General features: G+C 33.0%; 1 protein-coding gene across 3 annotated transcripts in view; it reads right to left on the minus strand.

Annotated features, from left to right (window-relative positions):
• KCNT2 (potassium sodium-activated channel subfamily T member 2) overlaps positions 1-27,316 on the minus strand; it is a 362,885-nt gene that overhangs the window by 195,597 nt on the left and 139,972 nt on the right. For all 3 annotated transcript variants that reach the window (XM_027613976.2, XM_027613975.2, XM_027613974.2), the window contains exon 8: positions 25,698-25,792. In XM_027613976.2, the coding sequence (XP_027469777.1) occupies positions 25,698-25,792 (95 nt within the window). The remainder of the gene's footprint in view (positions 1-25,697; positions 25,793-27,316) is intronic.

The following is a 27,316-nucleotide window of genomic DNA, read 5'->3' on the forward strand; positions in this document are numbered from 1 at the left end:
ATTTACTAATCAAAACCTTTACCTGAAATCCCATTCAGGACACTGTTAGTGAATATTGCAGACTTTAATACTACACTCAGTCAATCAGGTTAGTTATAGAACTGTCATAATATGAAAAGGGTCTAGCTTATGTTTTATGAAAGAAACCTACCACTCTCAATATGTGTATTACTGCTCTATGTCAATCATTCAACTAAAAAATAATTTTAGATTGTTCATATAAGCTATCTTTCCAAACAATTCAGCTACTTTTATGAAGGAATGGAAAAAGTATTATCTTCGGTGTCCACTATACTTCAATTTAAAAAAGTGTATCTTCAAGGGTGCCTGGGTGGCTCAGTTGGTTAAGCGTTTGCTTTTGGCTCAGGTCATGATCTCAGGGTTCTGGGATAGAGCCCTGCGTTGGGTTCCCTGCTCAGCAGGGAGTCTGCTTCTCCCTCTCCCTCTGCCCCTCCCCACTGCTTGAGCTCTCTCTCTTATAAATAAATAAAATCTTTTAAAAAAGAGTGTATCTTCAGGATAGGTAGATACATAGATAGCTTATTGTTTCTATTATATAATTCTTAAGGCCAGTTTTAGCATTGAAATACTCTTGATTTGCATTATGCATAAACATTAATATTTCATTTATATGTTAGCTATTTTTCATAGAATTGTGAATGCTACAACATGCTACACAAGAATTTGCAGCTATTCAATTATTATAATCCATTTTAATATAAATTGTTATCTTATTTCATTCACAGATGTCTTTGGAGCCATTATTGAACAAAAACTGCCTCTTCTCCCTGATCATAGTTGATGAATTTCAGTTAATTATTATTTTGTGTCTGTACCCAGAAGTGATTTTAATGATGGGTACAGATTTTCTGATAAACTAAATTTAAGAATGTGCTCAAATAGATCACACTCATAATCAAAATATCTTATTTTGCCTTATTGTAAGAGATACATCTTTCCAGCCGAAGACTAAGTTAAACTATTTAAATTATATCCTGAATTGAAAGTAGTGGAAAAAATTAATAATGCAGAATTTAAAAATAAATAATCATAGCTGGTAGATATTAGTAAACACTCTTATCTTTAAATTTTATAGTTAATCAAATTTAATATTGTTTTGTGACTGGGCAGTAATATTAAAAACAAAAAAGTCTTGCTTAAAATGCATGATTTTAGTGGATATGTAATCATAACAAAATTTTTTTAAAGATTTTTACTTATTTATTTATCTGCAAGCAAGAGAGAGAGAGTACAAGCATGGGGAGGAACAGAGGGAGAGGAACAAGTTGGCTCCACACTCAATGGAGTATGACTCAAGGCTGAGCCTGAGCCTGACTCAGGGCTCAATCTCATGACTCTGAGATCATGACCTGAGCCAAAACCAAGAGTCATATGCATAACCAACTGAGTGCCCCAGGCACCCCTAATTTTTAAAAATTTTTGTTTATTATCCTGTATTGTCTGCTTAAATATTTGAAATTAAATAATTTACTCCAATTTAAGATAGAAAAAATAAACCTGTGTAACACCAAGTTCTATTTATATTTTTGTTTAGTTAATTTGCATAAAAGTTAATCAGATTCATTTATAGTGGTCCAACTTTGAAATGGAAAGGTGCAAATTAATATAATTGTCTTATAATTTCTCTATAAAAATACCTGTGAATTTTAAATAAGAAAAAAACTGATTTATATAAAACCAATAGGTGCTACAAAACTTAAATATTTTATGATGGAAAATGGGTAACCTAATATCATAAAGGTAGGTCATGTTTATTCCTATTAATACATTTATAGATGGTTTACTAGTGTCAAGCATTGTACCGTATGATAGAGATGCAGATATGAATACAACACCATAGTCTACATAAAAGAGCTTCTAAAATCTAAAGTGAATGATTTTGACCACAACTTTATAATACTACTACTAGTAATACCATAAATTAATAATCAAACATTTAACTTATAACTTGATTAATGCTAACAGGTAAATTACTTAAGCTTTTTAAACTTTACCCCTCTCAACTGGAAAGTAAATGCAATATTAACTTAGCATTTGGTTATTATGAAAATAAAATGAACTAATAATGCTTAGTGAAATGCCTGACACATAATAATGTTCAATGAATTCAGTTATAATTTTGTTATTTAAATTCCAGCCCCAGCATAAAAGAAATAGATATAAAGCCCTTGTTTTGCACTTGACAAAAAAAGTTAATGTACTACTAACAATATATTCAGGGACTATGGAGAAAAAGAGTGGTGATGACAAAGTAGCAGGTCTGTTCCTCTTTACTGTGGATTTGATAAAGTTATTAGGAGCAGAAAATCATCCATGAATTAATGAGAGTAGCTATAATCTTGTCAATCTCTTCTCAATCCTGCAGCTCTCAACTGCTTTGGAAGTGGAAAGATGGGCATTAGGAGGGCTTCAAAAAGAAAAGTTAGGCAATTTGCAAAATAAACTCATAATCTTTAACTATGTACAAAGAGCACAGTCATGGTGATATTAGCTGACCTTTGGAGGATTCACTATTATCATTTACGGAAACTGACAACTAATTCCTGGTAATGCTATCAGGGGAAAAAGGGATAATTTTAAGCCACTATTTCTAAGCCAAAATGTCAATAACAAGCTAGTGACGTGTTTCAAAAAGGACTACTTAGCCTTCACACTGAGTGAAAGAATTTTTATGTAATTATGTAAAAGACTGAATATATGTACATAATATGTGTATAAATTTATAGAGTTCACCGACCTGGGTAACTACTAAGTATAGCATCATATGGTAATATTCATGATTTAAATGTTAAAATACTACTATTTGGTGGGGGGGGAGGAATATTAACAAAATTTCCACTTTTTCTATTATTTTATACATACACTCATATTTACTGTTATTTAAATAGATATCTAATTTTATATGACATAGGTTTTCTGTTTTATGAAGATTAATTAAATATACCTATTTTTGAAACTATGTATTTTGGGAAGTAGAAAATTCTTGCCATGCATGTGTTTATGTTTTTGCATAAATGTGGTTGATATTCACAGTAGTCAGCTTAAACTGGACTTTTGAAACTATTTCACAGAGCCATTCTGCCTTATAATGTAGTTTAGTTTTATGAATACCCATTTGTGATGATATTTGTTTTAAAAATCACTGTTACTGAATAAAAATCCTTTAGCAATTTTTTTTTTAATCCTTTAGCAATTTTATGGCATGGTACTTTGGCAAGATTTTCTAAATCAAAGTGAACAAGCACTTCAACTATACAGACTAGAGGACAAAATATGTCCTTAAATACCTACTCAAAACTTGACCATCAAAGAAATATAAATATAGAAAAATGCCCTTGGGAATTACATATCATCTAATATTTTCACAATGAATAAGGATAAGAGATTGACTATATGACTAGAGTCATGTGAAACAAATACAGTTTTTGAGAAGTATAATGTTTGATTTGGTTTTCTTTCCTTTTTTAAGATTTTATTTATTTATTTATTTAGAGTGCAAGTGGGCAGAGGGACAGAGGAAGGGGGAGACAGAATCTCAAGCAAACTCTGTGCTCAGCACAGAGCCCCACGCAGAGATTTGCACGACCTTAAGATTAGCAGAAATCAAGAGTCAAATGCTTAACTGACTGAGCCACCCAGGCGCCCCTGGTTTTAACCAATATTTGTAGATTTTCCAGTATGATCTATAGACATCAGGAGATAAAGGCAATGGATATCATGATATAAGGTAAAGAATATCAGGGAAAATTCTGTAGGTAGAGAGGGACGAAAATTATTTCATTTTTGAAGATGTTGAATTTATCATTCCTGTAAGATATATGTCCAATCCATTGTAATAATATATATTAATATATGCCTATAATATTAATATATACCAATATACCTATAATAAGCAATTTTTACCTCCTCTGTAAACCCTACTTGATGATAAGTTTTTTATGGTTCCAGTATTTCAGTTCTAAAGAATACTAATTTGCTAATATAAGACAAATAATAAAGATATAAATAATACTATCTATCTTAAGGTAATTAATATTTAGTAAGTGCCTCTGCTTGTTAAATATTTTATTTTGTATTGCTTTAGTTTTTTACTATAAACTTTTGGATTTAGTCTGGCAATTTACTACTATAGGATTTTTACATCCAACTCTTCAAAGTGACCTTGTTCTACAGTTCTGTATTTCAATATATGTTTCTTGAAACACCAATCTGCCGCTGTATATGGTTAGCCAATTAGCTAACTGGTCTGTGTTGCAAGGCTGTATATACCAGGATTATAAAGTCTCTGTAGGCATCTGTGTAAAGAACAATGTATCATTAAACCTGTATTTATCAGAAAAAAAAAATGGCAGCTCTGGGTTAAACATTTATTTATTTAGTGAAAGACTTTTCAGATAGTTTTAATGAGTTAATGTTTATTGTGGATCTCTGAGAATGGAATAATTTTCAAAAGATTAACCAAACATACCTGCCAAAATTCTTAGTTTTGAAAGAGTATCTCAAAGGATTAGGATTTTATGAACTACACTATGAGAACATTAGCTCATAGTTTGTGCTTTGTCTGAGTCTTTCGTAGCTTAATCATTAAATGACTGGGGTATCTTTTTCTTTGCCTGTGCCCTGAATTATACCGCCTTGGATTAACTGTTCATTAAAAGAACTTAACAGTGGGTTCCTGGGTGGCTCAGTTTGTTAAGCGACTGCCTTCGGCTCAGGTCATGATCCTGAAGTCCCGGGATCGAGTCCCACATCGGGCTTCCTGCTCAGCAGGGAATCTGCTTCTCTCTCTGACCGTCTTTCCCTCTCGTGCTTTCTATCTCTCATTCTCTCTCTCTCTCTCAAATAAATAAATAAAATATTTTAAAAAAAAAGAACTTAACAGTGAAACTGTCAGACCCTTGTTTTTTCTTTTTTTCTTATCTTTAATGGAAATCAAAATATATAATTTTATAAAAGTGCTTCATCTCTACTTTAATCTCAATTTGATAATGATTATATATCTCTAAATATGCATTTTGTAATAACCTACCATTCCTTCCATAGAGCCACAAGAATAAATAAGCCTCAAGCATCATTCTTTGGTCTTTACTGACTTCCTAAAAATCTAAACGTTGAACATATCTGGCAAAGTTTATAAATGGAGGTCCACAGCAGTCATACTGAGTACTAGATAAGCAGAGAGATAAAGCTTCCTCTCTCTGCTGACAAAGAAACTAAGAGAAGAGGACAAATTTTTTTCATAAGCACTGTGATTATTTGAAATGTGGATCACCAAATTGAGCGTGCCATATGGAAAGAAGAACTCTAAATTGTATCTCATTAAAAATAATTTAAAATTCTTTTTTTCTTAACTAGAATACTGTTAAATCTCACTAAGGATAATTTTAGTTGAAGAAACTATTCAAACACTTATGTAAAAGCCATAACCACATTAACAAAAAAAAAAGAATTGGGCCCCATTTTTTTTTTGGATTGGGCCCCATTTTGCACTAAGTACATACAGCCATGAAAAAAAATCATATCAAGCATTAAATTTATAATTACCCTTAGAAATAAAACACCTAATATAAAGTATTAATTTCCTAAGTTTCACTTTAAGTAGTTCTCCATTAGAAAAAGCTAACGTCTTAATGTATACATTTTTAAATATTTTTTTTTCTGACTCACCTAGTAAAGGAAAGATCACCAGGGTATGAGATAGAAATTATCTAAGGCTACACCAACCATAAAAGAGTGGCAAGTCTTCTTTTAAATACTTCAATTAAAGGGATTCTACATTGTTCATTACCATTCTTATTCAATATATTTCTTTTAACAAAATTACATTAAATAGTAATTTGTTACATTTCCTCTCTTTTAATCATTAGTGATTTAAACAAAATAAACGCATCTGCTGAACAGTCTTTGTAAATTACTCATAGACTCATCAGCCTATGGGCCATTACTATGATAATATGTGCAGATGGAGGCAGGGTTTTTGTTCATAGTAGGAAAGATGGAACTATAATCATGTAGTGTTTTGTTTTGTGTTCCTCAGGTTATATGCTGCACTGAGTGTGTATTCATACATGGATGTGTTCATACATGGATGAACCATAATCATTTAGTAAGAAATGTATACTGGGTCTCAGTATAAAATGTGCTTTCTACTATGAATTGTGAAGGAAGTAGACAAAAAAAATAAGGCAGTGGGATACAAGAGATGAGTAAAAGAAAATTAAACGAGGTGAAAATAAAGAGGTAAAATTATTATAGTCAAAAATAATAACATGGTATAGTTAAGAATCAAGTAAAATCATGATCATGTTCTTCTTGTAACTCTCATTTTAGGAGGCTCTAATTTTAAGAAATGAAACCTTTAAATGGGGAAAATGGAAACCCGTATCACCAGCATAAAGCTATTATATTTTCATATTTTTAAAACAAAATAACATGGATAAGACAGTAAATAAAGACAATGTGGTACTTAATCACCTTACATTTCTGTTAATAGATAAAAATATGTCTTATTTGCTACTTCTTGCTTCCTTGAAAACTTAGGATTTTTCTCTCCTGAATCTCCAATCAAGTGCTTATAATTTTATTTTTGCTCTTTTGTAGATCATATGCATTTGACAAAGTTTTACATTTATTTGTTCACCTATTTATTGAGTGTTACTACATGGTAGGCACAGAATTAGGTACTAGGGGAGACAATGGTATGGAAAAGTTGGCATGGCTGTTTCCTTGATGGGAATTAGAGTCCAGTGAAAGAGACATAAAATGATGACTAATATAAATACACATAAATTTACAAAGGAGAGCACCTTTGCCCTCCACCTGCTATGCTTTCCTATAATTGTGAATCTGACCTATTCAGGTGGATCAGGCTTCAATGACAAAGTGACGTTTACATTAACATAAAAAAAAAGATGAGTCATATTTTACTCTGGAGAGAAAAAAGGTAAAGCATTCTAAGGAGGAGGGAGGTTAGTGTGATGAGAGCAGTAGGGGGTAAAATAGTAGGACTCCTGAGCAGAAGAAAAATTAAGAATGTGAGATGAAAATGAAAAAATGGGGACAATCTTGATTGTACAGGAAACAGGAAATATTAAGAAGTTTTGTATTCAACCCAAGACACAGGGAAAATTTTAACAAGCATTAGCAAGAGGTAACGCAATTATATTTACATTTCACAAAGGTCACTCTGGTTGCCATGAGATGAATGGTTTTGAATGCAACCAGAGTGGACCTAGGTAAACCAGTTATCCAGCAGTTGTTATAAAGAGGTTACAATAATTTAGATGAGTGAGGTGATGTCTGAGAGGGACAGAAGTGGGTAGATTTGAAGGACATTTAGGAGGTAAAATCTGTGGGATTTGCTGATTATGTATTTTGTCGCAGAATAGGAGGCATTAAGAATGACTCCATTCTTTGGAATTACCCCCAAGGAATGGACTGTAGTTACTATTTCATAACTCTGCCTTTGGACATACTTACATTGAGGAATCTAAGAGGGTATGTCCCAGAAACAGTTGAATATAAAAGATTTAATTAAAACCCTAACAACTGGCCTAAGAAAATTTGTGTGCTCACTGTTATCAGATTCTTCATGGTGCACATTGTTATAACCTTCGATGTAAGAAGGAAAAGTGGAGGCATCAGACCCTACTCTCCAACAGCGTTGTGACCAAACATTATACACAGAAAACAAGTCATAAAGCAAATTCTGCCACACAAAACACTAATTCATTCCTGTTCAGTAGGAGCGAAGAGGTTCTTGTACTTTCTGTGAATAACAACAAACACACTGAAAGAAAGATTCATACAAAAAAAAAATGTGAAAATATATTAAGGGCAGGTTCAGCTAACAGGTTGATGGGATCAGACAACAGAATCCTCTGTTAAGTAAGAACAAGCTTGAAAAGGTCTCAAGACCCATGTCACCACTCCCTGAAAGGTTAAGCGTGGTTATTCTTAAAATCCAATTATGCAAGAGCAGATAGAACCAAGCAATACTTTCTGGCCAACTACACAACTAGAAAAATATTTTTAATTCCACTTTTGTTAATTTGTAAGGATTCTGACACAAAAATTGATGCTTGAAACTGATGATAGCCTGAGAGTGTGTTCTTAATTAGTACTTCACCTGCTTATTATTATCCCTTAATTTGTATGGACAAAACATACCCCGCTACCCCGAAATATGTGTGGGATTACAGAAAATATAACTAAAATATAGAACATATTCTTAGCAGAACAACATAAAATGAAAAGAAAATTGCCAAGGTCTGATCATTGAGAAAATACATCTTTTAATGAAATGCTATAGAAGAAGATGAGGGACATAAATAGTATGTATATCAGGGAGGAGTTAAGATGGCAGAGGAGTAGAGGAACCCTAAGTTTGTCTCCTGCCTTGAATACAACTAAATAGTTATCAAATCATCTGAACACCCAACACATTGAGAAATCAATCAGAGGTCTGAGAAAACAAATATTGCAAGTCTACAAGTAGAAAAGTGACCACCTTTTAGAAGGTAGGAGGTTCAGGGACTTGAATTCTGTGTCATACAGCTGCAGATAATATGGCGGCAAGGAGGAAGCCTGCTTAAGAAGGATACCACAAAGCATTTTAAGCAGCAGAGCACAAAATAATAAAAGAAAGGATAAGAACCATATGATCCTCTCAATAGATGCAGAAAAAGCATTTGACAAAATACAGCATCCTTTCTTGATAAAAATCCTCAAGAAAGTAAGGATAGAAGGAACATACCTCAAGATCATAAAGGCCATATATGAAAGACACACATCTAATATCATCCTCAATGGGGGAAAACAGAGAACTTTTCCCCTAAGGTCAGGAATACAACAGGGATGTCCACTCTCACCATTGTTGTTCAACATAGTACTGGAAGTCTTAGCTCAGCAATCACATAACAAAAAGAAATAAAAGGCATCCAAATCGACAAAGAAGAAGTCAAACTTTCACTTGTCACAGATGACATGATGTTCTATATAGAAAACCCAAAAGACTCCCGCCAAAAAATTGCTAGAACTAATACAGGAATTCAGTAAAGTCGCAGGATATACAATCAATGCACAGAAATCTGTTTCATTTCTATACACGAATAACGAAGCAGCAGAAAGAGAAATCAAGGAATTGATCCCATTTACAACTGCACCAAAAACCATAAGATACCTGGGAATAAACCTAACCAAAACTAAAGAACACTTATGAATGAAATTGAGGAAAACACAAAGAAATGGAAAAACACTCCATGCTCATGGATTGGAAGAACAAACATTGTTAAAATGTCTATGCTACCCAAAGGAATCTACACATCCAATGCAATCCCTATCAAAATAACATCAGCATTTTTCACAGAGCTAATACAAACAATTCTAAAATTTGTATGGAACCAGAAAAGACCAAAAACAGCCAAAGTAATGTTGAAAAAGAAAAGCAAACCTGGAGGTAGCACAATTCCGGACTTCAAGCTATATTACAAAGGTATAGTGATCAAGACAGTATAGTACTGGCACAAAAACAGACACATAGATCAACGGAACAGAATAAAGAACCAAGAAATAAACCCTCAACTATATGGTCAGCTAATCTGTGACAAAACAGGAAAGAATATCCAATGGAAAAAAGACAGTCTCTTCAACAAATGGTGTTGAGAAAACTGGACAGCCACATGCAGAAGAATGAAACTGAAGCACTTCCTTACAACATACACAAAAATAAATTCAAAATGGATGGAAGACCTAAATATGAGACAGGAAACCATAAAAATCCTAGAGAGAACACAGGCTGCAACCTGTTCAATCTCGGCTGCAGCAACTTCTTGCTGGACACATCTCTAAAGTCAAGGGACACAAAAACAAAAAGGAACTAAAAACAAAAAGGAACTATTGGGACTTCATCAGGATAAAAGTTTTTGCACAGAAAGGAAACAATCAACAAAACTAAAAGGCAATCTACAGAATGGGAGAAGATATTTGCAACTGGCATATCAGATAAAGGGCTAATATCCAAAATATATAAGAAACTTATTAAACTGGACACCCAAAAACCAAAAAATCAAATCAAGAAATGGGCAGAAGACATAAACAGACATTTCTCCAAAGAAGACATACAAATGACTAACAGACACATGAAAAAATGCTCAGTATCACTCAGCATCAGGGAAAGACAAATCAAAACACTGTTGGTGGGAACGCAAACTGGTGCAGCCACTCTGGAAAAAGTATGGAGCCTCCCCAAAAAGTTAAAAATAGAACTACCCTATGACCCAACAATGGCACTACTAGGCCCTTATCCAAAGGATACAAAAATTGTGATTCAAAGGGGCATATGCACCCCAATGTTTATATGAGCAATGTCCACAATTGCCAAAATCTGTAAAGAGCCCAAATGTCCATTGACAGACTAATGGATAATGAAGATGTGGTATATATATATAGATGTGTGTGTATACACACACACACACCCACACACACACACACACACACACACACACACACACACACACCACAATGGAATATTACTCAGCCATCAAAAATGATGAAACCTTGCCATTTGCAATTACATGGATGGACCTAGAGAGTATTATGCTAAGTGAAATAAGTCAGTCAGAGAAAGACAAACCATATGATTTCACTCATGTGTGGAATTGAAGAAACAAAACAGATGAACGTAGGGGAAGAGAAGGAAAAATAAAATAAGATAAAAAGAGAGAGGGAGGCAAACCATGAGATTTTTAACTATAGGAAACAAACTGAGGGTTGCTGGAAGTGAGGTGGGGGGATGGGGTAATTGGGTGATGGGCATTAAGGGGGAAACATGATGGACTGAGCACTGGGTATTATATGCAACTGATGAATCACTAATTCTACCCCTGAAAATAATAATACACTATATGTAACCAAATTGAATTTAAATTAAAATTTTTAAAAAATATGTGTATCTGCATTTGTGTGTGCATGCACCTAGTAGTGCCTCACAGGCCCACACACATGTTCGTAACCTCCATGCATATGTAAATGATTCTTCATGTAAATTGTTCTGACTTTAATATTGGGAAATATTAAATCATATTTAATATTGAATTATTGGAAATATTAAAGCCAGTGACTTATACTGGCTTTCTGAGTCTCACCATGACATCAGATATCCTTTCTAAACATATCTCTACTTGACTCCCTAATAATAGAATCACAGAATAAGGTCAATAGTTCTACAAATCATATTCCTTTTTTCCTTCTTTTTTAAGGTTTAATTTTCAAAAACAATTAAAAAAAATCACAATATCTATTTTGATTTCCTCTTTATTCGCACCTCCTCCTAACCATTAGTTTACTTAAAATAAAAAGGTATTCTCAATAGGAAAAGCTTCATAATCAAGTTATGAACAGTTCAAAGTAAGTTCTACTGGTTGCAAAGAATTTTGCATAAAAAAACCCAACTGTGAAGCATTACTTTAGTGCCATTGACTAAAGTATAGCTTTTATTATTTTTTTAAAAGATCTTACTATTGGGCGCCTGGGTGGCTCAGTCCTTAAGCGGCTGCCTTCCGCTCAGGTCATGATCCCAGACTCCTGGGATCGAGTCCCGCATCAGGCTCCCTGCTCAGTGGAAAGCCTGCTTCTCCCTCTCGCACACCCCCTGCTTGTGTTCCTGCTCTCGCTGTCCTGTCTCTGTCAAATAAATAAATAAAATCTTTTTAAAAAAAAATAAAAGATCTTACTATTTATTTGACAGAGAGAGACAGTGAGGGAGGGAACACAAGCAGGGGGAGCGGGAGAGGGAGAAGCAGGCCCCCTGCCAAGCAGGGAGCCTGATACGGGGCTCGATCCCAGGACAATGACCTGAGCCAAAGGCAGACGCTTAACGACTGAGCCACCCAGGCGCCCCTAAAGTATAGCCTTTAAAGTGAGACAAATAAGGGGAGATGAGGTCAGTGAAGTAGGCAGGGACAGATTATAAATCACTTTATATACAACACCAAGGAGTTTATATTATCCTGTAGACACAAATGAAAAACTTTAGGCAAGAAAAGGAATGATGTGATCAAACCGAGTAGTGTTGAGCTCGTTAATAAAAGTCTGCTGATACCCTGAATGGTTACTCCTGCTCCAAGCAGCAACTATATTTACACTAGACTCTTAGTCTCCAGGCTGACAAATCACCTTAAGACACTACCCATGCAAATCATCTAAGTGAAGTTAAAGCTGTGAGCAGAGACCATAATGGATATAAAAGAGCTACAAAATTTAGTCCTCAAGCATTTTCTAAGTTGTGAGCTCTTGACTCTGCAATTTACTCTTTTTTGCTTGAACCTTTTTCTTCTGATTCAGTTCATAAAAGTGAAGTACCTAGTCAGTAAAATATTAGCTTTACACACCATTAATTCCCATCAGATATTTAAAGATACGTACATACTTACAGTTGATAAAAATAAAATATGTATATATCTGAATTCTCTCCAGAAAAGGTTTGATTTAGCAATACATTTCCACATTACTTTTTTTTTTTTATCAAGAAATTAGTAAGATGAAGAGTGTAGGGGCCAAAATGGACCACTTTGGCATGTGTAGTACTTTGTGCTGAAGACAATGGAGACTATGCAGGCTCAAGAGAAACTTTTGCCCCTCCCTTAACTGCGTAGAAAAATCTAAGTTGGGGGTCTTTCCCAAAATAAGGGTTTACTAGAGATAAGTTTTATCTGACTAACCCATCTCTATGGAGAGACAAATATTTGTTTACCAAACATTCACTTTTTTTCATCTTCTTGTGAAATGCATCCCTTCCCTTTGAAGTTCCAGACCCCTACCCCCTTTTCCTTAGTTCAGAATGACATATATACCTCATTTGCCTGAGTGTCTTTGTAATTTCCATGTCTGTGTGGAGTCCCCCTACCTACAAAATTAAATTTGATTTTCTCCTGCTAATCTAACTCATGTCAATTTGATTCTTAGTTCAGCTAGAAAGACCTAGAAGGGCACAGGACATTCTAGCCACAGACACACCCCCTGACAACACTTATTTATATATCCTTGTTCGTGTGAAACATGAAATGGCACCAAATAAATATCAGCTAATTTAAGCTGGTTTACACTCATTTAACATGTTCCCACAGGCATGTATTGCTAGGTGCTACTACACAACAAAACCAATCCCTAATATTTGGTCTCTAGTCAACAGTTTCTGAATATCAAATAAAGGCACAAAATAAAGCTTTATATTATTCTATCTGAAATGGTCCAAAATTAATTAGCTACTAAAACAAAAGAGAATATACAGCTTACCATGTTACTTCATATTGTAAGGAGTGAGAATTATTCTCATAGCAAAAGTGACTCTTATTTTTATATAATAATTTACTCAAGTCCAGCTTTTAAAATGTAATACCAATATGTCATGTTCATTAACAGAAAATTTTACAATAATGATAGCACTTTTAGTTTTATAATATTCACAATATAATCACTGCTTAAAATCAATTGAAAAATTTCCTCTTTCCAAGAGATGGCTAAGTGAACATACGCCTATTTCATAGAGTATAATATTCAGATGATTCTGTATTATACAAATATAACCATATGTGACTAAGAACACTCTTGAGAAGTATCTGATCAGTTCTTTTGGTTATTTGACTAACATTTCCACTGATGTTGCATTTAATTGCTCATAAGCTAATGTCAAATAGACCAGTATCTATGTAGAATGGTCTCCTAGGTAAATAATCATCCTTCTTTTTCACTGGAAATTACAACTGTTTTCCTAATCAATGATATTTGTTCAAAGAGCAGTTTCAGGAGGTCAATGACACATTCTAAAGAAATTTACTGGAAAACATGATTTGTGTTGACATTTACTTAATACACATTTTGCTCCTATGGCTTCAATTAAAAAAAAAAATCTGTTAAGAGCTTTACCATGTCAGAGTATTTATACTCAAAGAAATTAAGCTGAGAATTAAAATTGTAATTAAGGTACTACCATTCAAGGAGATCTTTGGTCCTGTATTTTTTACATCAGAAAAAAAAATTAAGTAAAATCAACATATGCAATAAATATGCTATTTCCTTTGTTTTTTACTCATCATGAGACCCATTCAGCTCAAAATTTTAATTAACAGATAGTATCTCAATAGCACTTTTCTTTATTCTTAACAATTATGAATGTGAAACACTAAGCTGATAAGCAGGAAACCAATGCTATTTTTGCATTTAAAAATTTGTTTAAGAAATAATATACGGTATGCTTCTATACTTATATATAATGTCTACCATTCTGCCTACAGATAGAGATTCTTGAGTTCTGCAGGACAGGGAAGAGGAGATTAATTACCTTGAGAAATATGTGTGCTTTCTTCTTTCTCATAATGAGAGCTAAGTACAGTTAACATTTCTCCCTCCACCTGAGCTGCCTTAAAGCTTAATATGAGACTTATAATTCATTCTTACTATGTTGATGTGTTGTTTCTTCTATTCCTATTATAATGACTCAATTTCATATCTGTTTTTAAAACTGCCTCAAGTCTTTTCTTGAGGTTTGTACAATATTTTTCTTTATTTGACAAATTAATAAATTAAGGCTCAGAGAGACTGTCATTTAACTAAAGTCACACAGCAGGAAGGTGACACAACCAAGACATGTTTTTACCTAAAGTCCCTCTGGAGAGTTGCAGATATACATATGTCCCTGTGAGAAATAAAGCCTAAGAAGAACAATTTTTTCACTAAACTACAAATTGGTCCTCTAAATTATAACAATAAAAAATACATTCTATTTAAATAGCACTTTATAGCTTACAAAATAAGTTTATTTTATATAACTTTATATAGTTATTTTTATAACTACAAAGATAGTTTGATCTTTGTAGTTATTCAGCACTGGGCCCTGTTTGAAGTTATAATTATAAAATAGGAAGATTTAGTAAAAGGCAAACAAACCAAAAAATCCTGGGGAGAAAAGTTAAAGCATTCAGGAGATATTTGGCTTGAAGAAAAGACAACTGGGTGTTTCAATTGTCAATATAAAAGATAATTATAAAGCAGGGGATTGAAAGTGGTTTTTTACCTTGCAGTAGACACACTAGAGGGAACAAACTCATATGAAATTCAAATGAGATATTTAGAACATCCTAAAATCAATTTGTTAGCAAACCGGGAACCTAAAAAGAAATACCAAAAACTTAAATAGAGAGATATAACAAGGTTTTATAATAAACATAACTCACTGGGCTAATAGATAAGAGCTATAAAAAAAAGAATATTAAATAGTCAAATGAACCTGGATTATTAGGGATACTCAAAAATATTCTGTATAACATTTGCATGGCTTTGGTGAAAGTTAATATAACCCTGGAGTAAGAGATACATCAGCTTAAGCAATGAATCTAGAGAAAGGAGACGATGCTAAAAGGAGTCTCTCCACACTCTGAATCAAAATACTTTAAAATACATTGGCAAAGATTATGGGCAAGAAAGAGGGTAAAGCATAATACGATGAAATGAATTTACAGAATTTACTAATAGGAAATTATAAGAACAGCAATGATACGTGATCCCAAATATAAGGATTCTAAAAGTCAGTTGAAATGCAAAACTGTCTAAGCAATTTAAAGAGTTAGGTAACAGAACAGGAATTAATAAGAAGGTAAAGGCAGGCTGAAAAAACGAGGAATCTTAAAAGAGAAAAAAAATATATAATTGGTGGTGTTTTAAAAGGATGTATGAATTCTGCACAGATTTGACTGCTTGATGGTAAGAAAATGTTTTTATTATAATGAGAATGTACTATAAAAGCTCTGACGTTGACTGCAGTTTAAAATAGACAACCATCTGGGATGGATGGTATCGGAAGGGCTATGTTTGGAGAAGTGAAAATAAAAAGAATTCTTGGATCTATTTTAGTGACATGATTCTTTATTAAAATCTCCTGCTACAATTACATTCTTATCAAGTTCTCTTTACATTTTCACTAGTTTTTACTTTTTATGTTAACTGCCACCTTTTTTGGACACAGAGGTGAATGAAGATTCTGTCCCTATAAATTGTGTCATTTGTCCTTATACAATGTCTCTTACTATTCTGTTACAGCTTTATTTTGCTTTGTTTTTAATTGAAAATTCCACTTGGTTCATTCCCTAGGTGCTCTTTTCTAATGACCTTCCTTTCACAATTACCCATATGCTGATATTACCCACTCTACCGAGTCCCACCCCTCTCCTGAGCGCCAGGCTCCTACAGACAAATGGTTATTCAATACCTCATTAAGGTTTCTAAAAAGCAGCTCAACTATCATGGACTTTTTATTTTGCTTCCTCCTTATGTTTTCTTCCAGGTTTCTTCATCCTCGTACATGGCACTATCATTCAGTTTCCCAAAATGCAAATCTCAAAATCATCCTTCAATTTTTCTTTCTCCCACACCTGACATCCAGTTTGTTATCATAACCGTCACTTCTATTTTTTTTTAATTTACTGCAATAAGAACACGTAACATGAGATCAATCCCTCTGCACAAATGGATAAGTACACAGTAAGTGATATGAAGGTATAGTCATGGAACTAGTTAATGTGAAAGGCATAAAATGAACCCAGGATTATATCGCTCCAGTTTAAGATTTTTACCATTCATACCAAAGAGCAAGCACATCTTAGAGCTTACCGAAGAAACTCTGTAGTCACTCTGGTGTAACAAGAGCTGTCATTAAGATGGAAATTGAAGAAGTCCATACTAAGTGACAGAAAATAGGATAACTGTGTGAAGAACAACCTGAGTGAAATGCACATGGTAAATGAAAAAGTTTAAGCACAGCCAGAACCAGAATGGAGAATCTTTTTAACTGATTGTAAAACTATCGCTTTTTTGTCAAGGTTTCTCACACATCATTCCTAAGAAGGAGCCAGCAAATAACATGACTCAGTATACAGCTTGTCCTAGCCCAGAGGAGAATACACTCACTGACTACTTGAGAGTTCCTCAGGTAATTCTTGGCCTTAAAGTGCACCATTCACAGCAACAACCATGGACCTGGGCTCTTGGCATGGATAAGAACTCAAGTAAGATGTGATCCTGGGCACTTGGAAGGCTTATGGAGTCGTTCATGACAAAGCTCCCAGCACAGGTATGGTAGGAGCTAAACAGATGTAGTGTGAGACTCACCACCTTATCTCAGCACCAACCTGCAACTCGGTCAAACCTACCATATTGCAATGTCATACATATTTTTGTTAATAGATGGCTGCTTCATAAAAAAACAATATTAAAAACCAGAAAAATAAGATAGGCACTGAAAAATTTTACTAGATAAGCATACATTTCAAATATTAAAAGAATTTAAATGAATTAAATACAATTTGTTTAAAAGCTTCAATGTGAGCTTTAGGATTTTTTTTTCTTTTAGAAGATGTTTATTTTTTAAATGTTTTGTGAAGAATGCTGGAATTGAGAGTCTACCGGGAGATTTGCTTCTTTACAAAACATTCTTCGGTGTTATCTTTGACACAGATCCATACAAAATGACTTCAGTGTTATGCAATTCTAAAACAAAATCTGAACATTTTACCCTCTTTAAAAAAACTGAAAAATCGTAATTGATTTGCTTAAATAGACCCTGTATATAATAACAAAGGCATCTTAATTACTAATTGTAATTAGTGCTCTTTAAAAGTTGCCTCTTTTAAAATGTTAACTATACATTTGGTTATATAGTAGTCTCCTCTTATTTGTGGTCCTGCTTTCTGGGGTTTCAGGTATCTGCAGTGGAGGCAGATGTTCCTTCTTCTGTCATAGCATCAGGTCAATAGTAGTCTAAAGCTATGTCACGGAGCCTACCTCATTCCCCCGAGTTCATCTCACCACATAGGCATTTTATCATCTCACATCATAACAAGAAGGGTGAATACAGTACAATAAGATATTTTGAAATAGACCATATTTACATAACTTTTATTATAGTATATTGTTATAATTATTCTTTCCATTATTAGTTGTTAATCTTTACTGAATATATACTGAATCTTTACTGAAATTCAGTACTTTCCACAGTTTAGGCATCCAATGGGGATTGTGGAATGTATCCCCTGTAGATTAGGGGGAACTACTGTACAGCTTTCAAGCTTTAGCAAGTTTATAAGGAAAACACTAATTTGAATGAAAGGAAATATTGAGACTGTAAACTTTCTCACCATCTGGTAAATGTCAATTTGTACAATAAAATGTTTTCAGAGAAAAAAAGTCATATGGCAGAAATAAATAACCTTAAATATCTATGCACTCCCTATGAATCCTATTGCTGTGCACAGTTACTTGAAAACCTTAATTAGCAATGGCATTCTGTGCTAAAAGCATCTAACACTTTGATTTCATGCTTGTAGTTCAGACATTAGTATTCAAATCAGCCCACGACTTGCACTTTGGTATTTACTGGATGAATACCAATTAAATTGTTCCAAATAATCATTTTCATTTCCTATAGAGTATCTCCCTAAAACCAAATATTCCCATGGAATTTAAGATATTTGAGATGTTGGGAGTTTTACATTTTCTAGGGAGAAATTTTGTGTTTAAAGTAATAATAAATCTAGTTTTTCTATTGTTGCAAGAAAGTTTTCTCACCCTCCTGGGCATTGTCTTTGAATCTATGCAAAAAAGTTTACTGAATCATGCCATAAACCATTAATCTGAAGTCAACATACACTGCAATTGAGTAATTCATGAAAAGTGACCACACCTCACCTTAATGCACAAACATGCATTTTCGTTACTTCAAAATAAATGGATGATGAACACTTTTCAGAAGAGGCTCGGGATTTAGATCAGATGGGAGAAGCAAAAGTGAGATTGAACTCCCCCGAAAAAGAAATCAAAGAAAGAAGTAGAATAAAAAAACAAAAATCCTGAAAGATGATGGGAAGAAAAAAGCATGATAGTATGTGTATAGCAATGCTCTCTAGCATTTAATCAATATGGTTCTGAGGTCAATATAGGAGATGATAGTTTCAGTATTTTATTAAATTGTCTGTTCTCACAAATTCTAACATTAAAGGAAGAAAAATTCTCAAGACATAAATTCAGAAGTTATAGGGAGACAAAATTAACAGTCCAAATTTGATTTATATGGAAGTTCTTATATATGTGGTGTGTGTATGCAATTTATAAAAATTATTTCAAAGAGTATTTCTCTTCAATTAAATCTGTAGAAGTTTTTCTACCCAGTTATATTTCCTTGGCAGAAACAACAGCCCTAGAATGTCTTCACAGATTACCCTGAGAGTGTATAACCTCACACCAAAGTTAACTGTGGAAAGAAGGTATTTAAAGGAACCGTGTCAAAATACATGGTTTGAGTATACTTAATTTACAATATATTTCAGTACCTCCAGTTGATAAGATATTGTTTGGGAATTCTGACCCCAAAATGTTACTGTGTATCAACTACAAACATTTGTGAAGCATCTTATATATCCAACCAAGAGATGCGGGGCATAAAATGGTGAGGAAGGAAAACTGACTCTTTGTTCTTATATATCATGAATATCTACCAAGAAGCCCTGATAATTAAAGAAACATTGTACATTTATAATTTTTTCCAACACTGAGAAGCATAAAGGTTGGGCAGTTCCCATAATTCAGATAGCCTTCAAGAAAACTTCAGGGCAGAGCTTCAATTTAAAAGTTGGGACTCAAAGAGTAAGTAGGAGATAAAGGTGAAGGATTTGGATTTTTAAAAAACTTAATATGAGAATCACTTTATTAAGGGAAGGAATTAATTATGCAAATCATATTGAATATGATCTTTACATTTGACATTTTGTGTTAAATTTTGTTGTCTCTTTTTACATTCCTTAATTTTTGCGAGTGTTCTGTTTGTTTTCAAAAAGTATGCATATTCATTCTGAATATTTAAACCATAGAAGAAAGTATGCGGAAGACAGCTGAAAACATGATACACAATTCTATATCCATATATAATCACTTGAATATACTCCCACCTCTGCAGATATACAGAAAGAGAGATGGATGAACAGGTAAATGGAGGAAGTAATTTAAATAGATAATAATCATGCATACATCATAATTTTATCTAAATGTATTGTATATGTGTTCGCTAAAATTTAAAAAGAGAAACAAGGATTAGAAACTTGCTGAATTTGAGGCAATTTATTATTCACACAAAAGAGATAGCAATGGCTAAAGTATTCTATCCTTAATCAAAAATAGCTAAAAAGTAAGAGTTTGTCATCCTAATGTCTTACTAAACTATAATTCTACTTCAAATAGTAATTTAAAAATTCACAATAATAGAAATGAGAAAATTAACATAATTCTTTTATTTTTTAGTTTATTATTACTGTTAATGACTTCTAGAACATCATACAAATAACATTACAGTGGTTAAGCATGTGGGCTCTGGCACCAATTTGCCTATGCCCAGACCTGAGCTCTGCTTCTTACTAGTGTAGACCTATGATAATCTAAGGTTTATCTTTTTATTTGACCTTTCTGTCCTCTGTTTATCTGTAACATGAGAATTGCTGTGGCATGACCACTTTGGCTTTCTCTCATCCCTTCACCCCACCTTCTAATTGAAAACTTCCCTTTGCGGGCGCCTGGGTGGCTCAGTTGGTTAAGCGACTGCCTTCGGCTCAGGTCATGATCCTGGAGTCCCGGGATCGAGTCCCACATCGGGCTCCCTGCTCAGCAGGGAGTCTGCTTCTCCCTCTGATCCTCTTCCCTCTCGTACTCTCTGTCTCTCATTCTCTCTCTCAAATAAATAAATAAAACTTTAAAAAGAAAAAAGAAAACTTCCCTTTGCTACGTACCTATGTCATAGAAATTAAAAATGGTGTCTCTGCCTCTGCCTGGATAAGCCTTCAACTGCACTTCTGATAAAACTCAGTATGAAGATGGGGTTTCCCAGAGAAAGATCCAGGGTGTTGTTATTGCATAAACCACAGATTCTCATAAGCTATATATTTTTCCTTTTCCTTTATCCTTTTTTTCTTATTCCTATTAAGTACATACTTAATAATATGGGGGTAGCATACTTTCTAAGTTCTTATATGTCTGAAAATAACTATACATTACCCTCATAACTCAATGATGGTTTAAATTCTAACTGCCTAACATCTGGCTTCCCACTTACACAAAATTTAGTTGGGACAAAGAATTTTCTATATGTCCTAGTGTAATAAAATCTGAGGGCTGTTTCCAGATCTTCAGACAAACACACTTTCTGTCATTCATTTGTAATAAAGCAAAACAAATGTGACCAAACAAAACTAGTAACCAAATACCATGATGGTGATAACATCATGAGATCATGGTTTAATACTTCCTCCAAATTTCAGTTCTTACTTTTTCACTGTCCACTTCCTGTCACATGGCTATTTGCCTTAAGAGTTAAATCAGTAAACAGAGTTTAAGAACTTCGGCATCAAGCATTGAAATAAGTGTTAATCAAAGATGCACAAGAAAATCCCAAATACTTTTTGATTTAAGCATGTTAATAATTTTAACTAGGTCATGTTTTTAAACAATAAATGGACTTATTTTCTCCTGAAATGAGAATGAGGAGGTAAACTGAATTTCTTACATTGAACTAAAACATGAAATATCCATTTATATAATACAGATCTTGATGTTATAGCTCCATGAAATGATTTGAAAATATCTAAACATACATATTCAAATAAAAAATTAAAGTTTGAAACAAAGTAGGTGCAAAATAAGCCTACTAGTGTAAAATTAGAAACACCAAATGTATTACAAATTAGAGTACTTATTATTGGTTAGAATATGTTGATAATTAAGCTAAAGTCATGCGCTTAATTCCTGATGTACCAGTTTCCTCTGCTTTGTTACAGAGACACAGGCTGAATCACAATTCCCAGCTGTCTTGGAAGTGTGCATTATTGATCAAGAGGGGTACACAGTGGACGTGGGGAAAGATTAGTCCAAATTCCATTACAATAACAGGAAAAACAATTCTGAGCACATTCCTACAGAGAGTAGGTCAGCAGCTTAATTTTATCTCAGTTTGGCATGTGTTTCTTGTAGACAGATGCTTAATGATAGTTCTTTGTAATGTTAATAATGATGAAAAGAAGATACATTTTAAAACTATATAGTAGCTTTCCAAAACAGGTAATTTTAAGATTGTGAGATTCATGAACAACACATCCAGTTCATCAAATATTAGCTCCTGAATCTTTGGGGGCTTAAATTGTATGTATTAAAAATTCTGATTTGGAAAACCACTGACAGTCTTGCTCTATGACATAATGTAACCACAATTAATTAAGACTAATCCCACAACAATGTAAAAAAATTATATATATGTCTGTATATTTGTATAGTATAAAGCATTAAAGGTATCAGAGAGAGGGGAAATGCTTCCATTACTTTTAACTTAGTGAAGCTAACTAGAGGAAACAAATATTAGAAATATGTAGACAGTATAAAAAACCTGAATACATTACAATGGAGGAAAATGTTTTCTCATATTTCCCATTAAATATATTTTCAGGCATCTCAGTTCACTTTTATATTATTATTAATAAGTTACTATGCTTAGATATTTTAGAGCAAATTAGTTTTTGTGCAGTCACATAATTTAATCCTCTTACATACAGAGGATATTTGAGGTGGAAAAAAAATGAAATTTTTGGAGTGTTCATACCAAGTGTCATATCTTCTGATAGACATTGTATAAACATATCTAATTTAGTCTTCATCAAAAAAAAGTACAACAAAAATTTTATAGGGTGATTAATATTATTCTCATTTAATAATGTGGCAAATAAAGCTAGGTAAATTCAGTGAGTTGCCACGGGCTCCAAACTAGCATAGCCCTGAGTTTTAAACAAATGATATGCATTTGGACTTCTATGACTTATCAGTGCCAAAGATTGCTTATTGTTCAACAGTATCCAGTTTTTCTGTTTTCCATGATAGTACAATATTCAGCTGGGTATACTGTTTAGCAGCTAGACCAGATTTCTGTATACTCCCTTTCAGCATGTGTGGATATATGACCAAATTCTGGCCTATTTTATGCATGTAATTTCTGGGTTGTGCCTTATCTTCTTCCTTCCTACAGGCTGGAGTTAGAATATAATGGCAAGAGTTGAGTAGCCATCTTGAGCCACATTATGGAAACTGTTTTGAGAATGGCAGAAAACAAGTTATAAGGAAATTTAGTCTCCAGCAATATTAAGTTGATATAACCTTCTTGGACAGACTATTTAAACATTTCCATTTGTTTAAGTTGCTGAACCCTTATGTATATTTGTATTTTACAGTGTGTGTGGTGTAACTGTTTGCTAAAGCAGCCCGTGTGTTATAACTAATATAACATTGTTTATATTTTTCTTGTAGATAACTACACTTTTGATGGTAAATTAAAAAAAAAAAGACTTATTGTACCCTAAGATGATGGTCATGAATTATGAAAACATTTCGCTTGGTGTGCTAGAGAAAAATACACAAAGAAATCAAACTTCAGTTTCTCCATTCTTGATATTATAATTCAAAAACATATTAATGTAAATGTATTAATGAAAATGTGTTGATGTACATGTGATTAAAAACAATAACATTGTACATTTAAAATGTACATGATTAAAACCAATAATACGCAGGCACCTGGGTGGCTCAGTCAGTTAAGCATCTGCCTTTGACTCAGGTCATGATCCCAGGGTCCTGGGATCAAGCCTTGTATCAGGCTCCTTGCTCAGCGGGGAGCCTGCTTCTCCCTCTCCCGCTCCCCCTACTTGTGTGCTCTGTCAAATAAATAAATAAAATCTTTAAAAAAATAAATAAAATAAAATAAAATAAAACCAATAACACACAAGAACAACAACAAAAGCAACTCCAACTGCAGATAAAATAAAAAGTGAAGTACAAATAATTTAAATGATAAATAAACTGCAATTTTATATACATCATGAAAACCCATTATCTAGCACTACTGCATCCCTTGGCATAAGAAAGTGGCAAAATCTGTCTAGTTGCTTCTTTCGAAAATAAAAACTACTGAAGAAATAGACGAATAGGCAGAAAGAAAGAGCAAACAGAGAGCCCACCCTATGTGATTCACTGTGATAAGGATGCCTCCAAAACTAAAGTGAACTAAGTGTTATCATATAAAAATAACTTGTCTTTATTTCAGCATTAATATTTCTTTTTTAAAAAGATTTTATTTATTTCATTGAGAGAGAGAGCATGAGCAGGGAAAGAGGCAGAAGGAGAAGCAGACTCCCCACTGAGCGAGGAACCCAATGAGGGACCCTATCCCAGGACCCCAGGTCATGACCTGAGTCGAAGGTAGATGCTTAATTGACTGAGACATCCAGGTGCCCCTCAGCATTAATATTTCAATTACCTCTTTACTAAATATACTTTAACAGACTAATAATATTTTAAAAATCATTCATTTCACTTTTTGTAATTTTCCAGCATTTGAAATATTAGCAAGTACATGGGTATACAAGAGATTTTAATTTGGAGTATTTTTCTATAAATAAAATGAAAAAACTCCTAAACTATTCATATAATATCATTATCTTAAAATTAAGAATGTTTAGTGACTTTAGAAGGGAAGTCATTATTTTTAATATTTTATATTTAGGCAGCTAGGTGTTTACTAGGTGAACAATAAAAAAATTTGTAAGCAGTAAGAAAGATTTAAATGATAAGATGGCTTTGTGTCAATTTTAGAGAAATCTTTTATATTTAAAGACATTTAATATCTTAAAATACATTTATTTTTTAAGATATAAAGTATGTAATAAAACCTATTTTCAATACCCTTAATAGATATATTAACTACAAATTACTGATACAAAGTAGTTGCTAACCTACATATCTCAACCTATGTTTATATATATCTATCTATAGCTCTATTTATACCTAATTCAGTTGTACTAGTATATGGGGCATTCTTTTTATTTTGTACTTCCTAATTAACTTTTTCTCTTTCTTGATAGGTCAAATCCAGGACAGAGCACAATTACACATAATATCTAAGACTCCTGCAAAACAGATATATTATTCTACCTCATTTCTTTATTTTTCACATTTTTTCTCCTTTTAAGGATCTACGTGAATCCATATGTGCAGCGCAACATTTCCCATAGATTACTTTAAAACCATCAAAGTGAGACTTTCTGGAAGAAGAAATAACTGTTTTCTATAATAAAGCAAAGTACCAAGTCCTGCGTTGCTTTGCCAGGAGATCTGCCCTTGCTTTCTGCCTAACTGCACAGTAAAACATCATGGAGAGAAGGCATGGGCAGAGACAGTGATGGGCAATGACAGTTTTCTCAACAGTGTTTCTGCTCTGAAGATTGTAGAAATATAAGGGCACCTCCATGTCAGCAGTTTGAAAGAAAATTTTTTGTTTGACAACTGTGGCATGCAGTACAAATTCTTGTGATTTAGTTATTTACAACACTTGGGAATATGTCAAAGTTGCAGTAATTATCAATACCAAATGATAGATGCACCTTCTTTTTTTTCTGTAAGACTGAAGGAGATTTTACTTTTATTCCTATAGGTGATCCCTTACATTTATAGTGAGTATTTCTCTATTTTAGCCAACTCAACTAAAATGATGTGTATTTAGAAACTATAATTAAATGAAACAATAAAAATAATGATATGTACAATCTTACCAGGTGAAGATAAGGCATAGTAATGTAGATATTAAAATCAAAACTTGATTAAACATCGCGGATTGTGTACGCTGAATGGCTCTGTGCAGATCATTCTAAAATAAAACCAAAAAGCATATTTTAATTTTGAAAATACTACATATCCATGAGTTTCACTACATTTATTACTGTGTATTATATTTCAAATATCTTGTGCACACTCAATGCATATAATTTAAATGGATATAGCAACATATTTCCATTTTTGCCTAGGTCTAAATATATTTACCTTAGCATTCATATTACAAAGATGACATTATGGGGGACCACCAAAGCCCCAAATTTCAGTTTACTCCCCCTTATCAACATCTATAGAGATGTTGCACTGACTCCTAAAAAGCTCTCCACAGTAAGCAATACCTATAACGGAAAATTCTAATTTTAAGAGTAATAGCTAGGTCAACCTACAATCACATCTCATTCTCTGAATCAGGAAAAATGACATGAAATATGCCAGGCAATTTTTCATGAACAGAAAAAAACTAAACAGCCAATGAACAAAATTTTTCAGGTTTAATTTCATTAATATAAAGATAAGAGTGAATTAAAGATATAATTTCTATCTTTCCAATCGAAAAAGGTTAAAAAATAATAATACCCAATATTGTTTAAAATGCAAAAAAGTGAGCAATCACAAATGATTGATATTGCCCATGCAATTTGTTAAAAAATTTCTTGAAGGTGATTTGGTAACACAGGTCAGAACCATGCCCTTTTTATTTCATGTATTCATTAATTAATTTAATGAGTACATACTCAATAACATAACTTCTAAAAACTGACCACATGAAAATCATCAGAGATAAAAATTAATATTTATGTTCATCTTTATTACAAAATTACAATACTTATATGAAATAATGAATGTTCATTACTACTAAAATATGCAATACAAAATGATTAAACAAAGTGATCAAAACTAAATAATAGCTTTAGATGAAGCTATTAAAAATGATTAGAAGACATATGAAATTTGAGCACTACAAAAACAAAATTCAAATTATAACATTGAACATACAATGTAATTTCATATATGATATGTGTGCATTCTTTTCAGAGAAAATCTTACAAGAATATAAGTTATGACTAGTATTTAGTCTGTGGTACATTCATAGGTTTTCATAATTTATAGTTTTCTCTTCATCTCAAATATTTTATAATAAACTTTTAACTGTCTCGAAGTCAGTGTTGCATGAAATAAATCACTTCACCAACATAAAATCTCAACAAGCTACTATTTTCTCTTCCTCTACCATATATTTAACCAAACTGTTAAGATAACAAAAATCTAAGTTGATTAGAAGTTCACCTCTCATCGCTTGCTTTCTCTTTGACAGATGTGTTAATGAGCAGAAAAATAAATAAACATTCTCCAACCAGTGAAAGGAGAAGTAAAATATAGAAACACAATGGAAAATGAATCTTAAATTAATATTGCAAAGCACTACTTTCACTCTCAGTGATTGACTAATGATTCCTCCCTTGGTTAGGTTATTTTTTTTCCACCAACTAATAACACAAATTAGTGAAAAGAAGGTTATTTTTTCCCGGTGTATTTTTTTCTTTTGCAATTTTGGCAA

The sequence above is a fragment of the Zalophus californianus genome, chromosome 10, assembly GCF_009762305.2.
Source record: "Zalophus californianus isolate mZalCal1 chromosome 10, mZalCal1.pri.v2, whole genome shotgun sequence".
NCBI classification, from domain to species: domain Eukaryota; kingdom Metazoa; phylum Chordata; class Mammalia; order Carnivora; family Otariidae; genus Zalophus; species Zalophus californianus.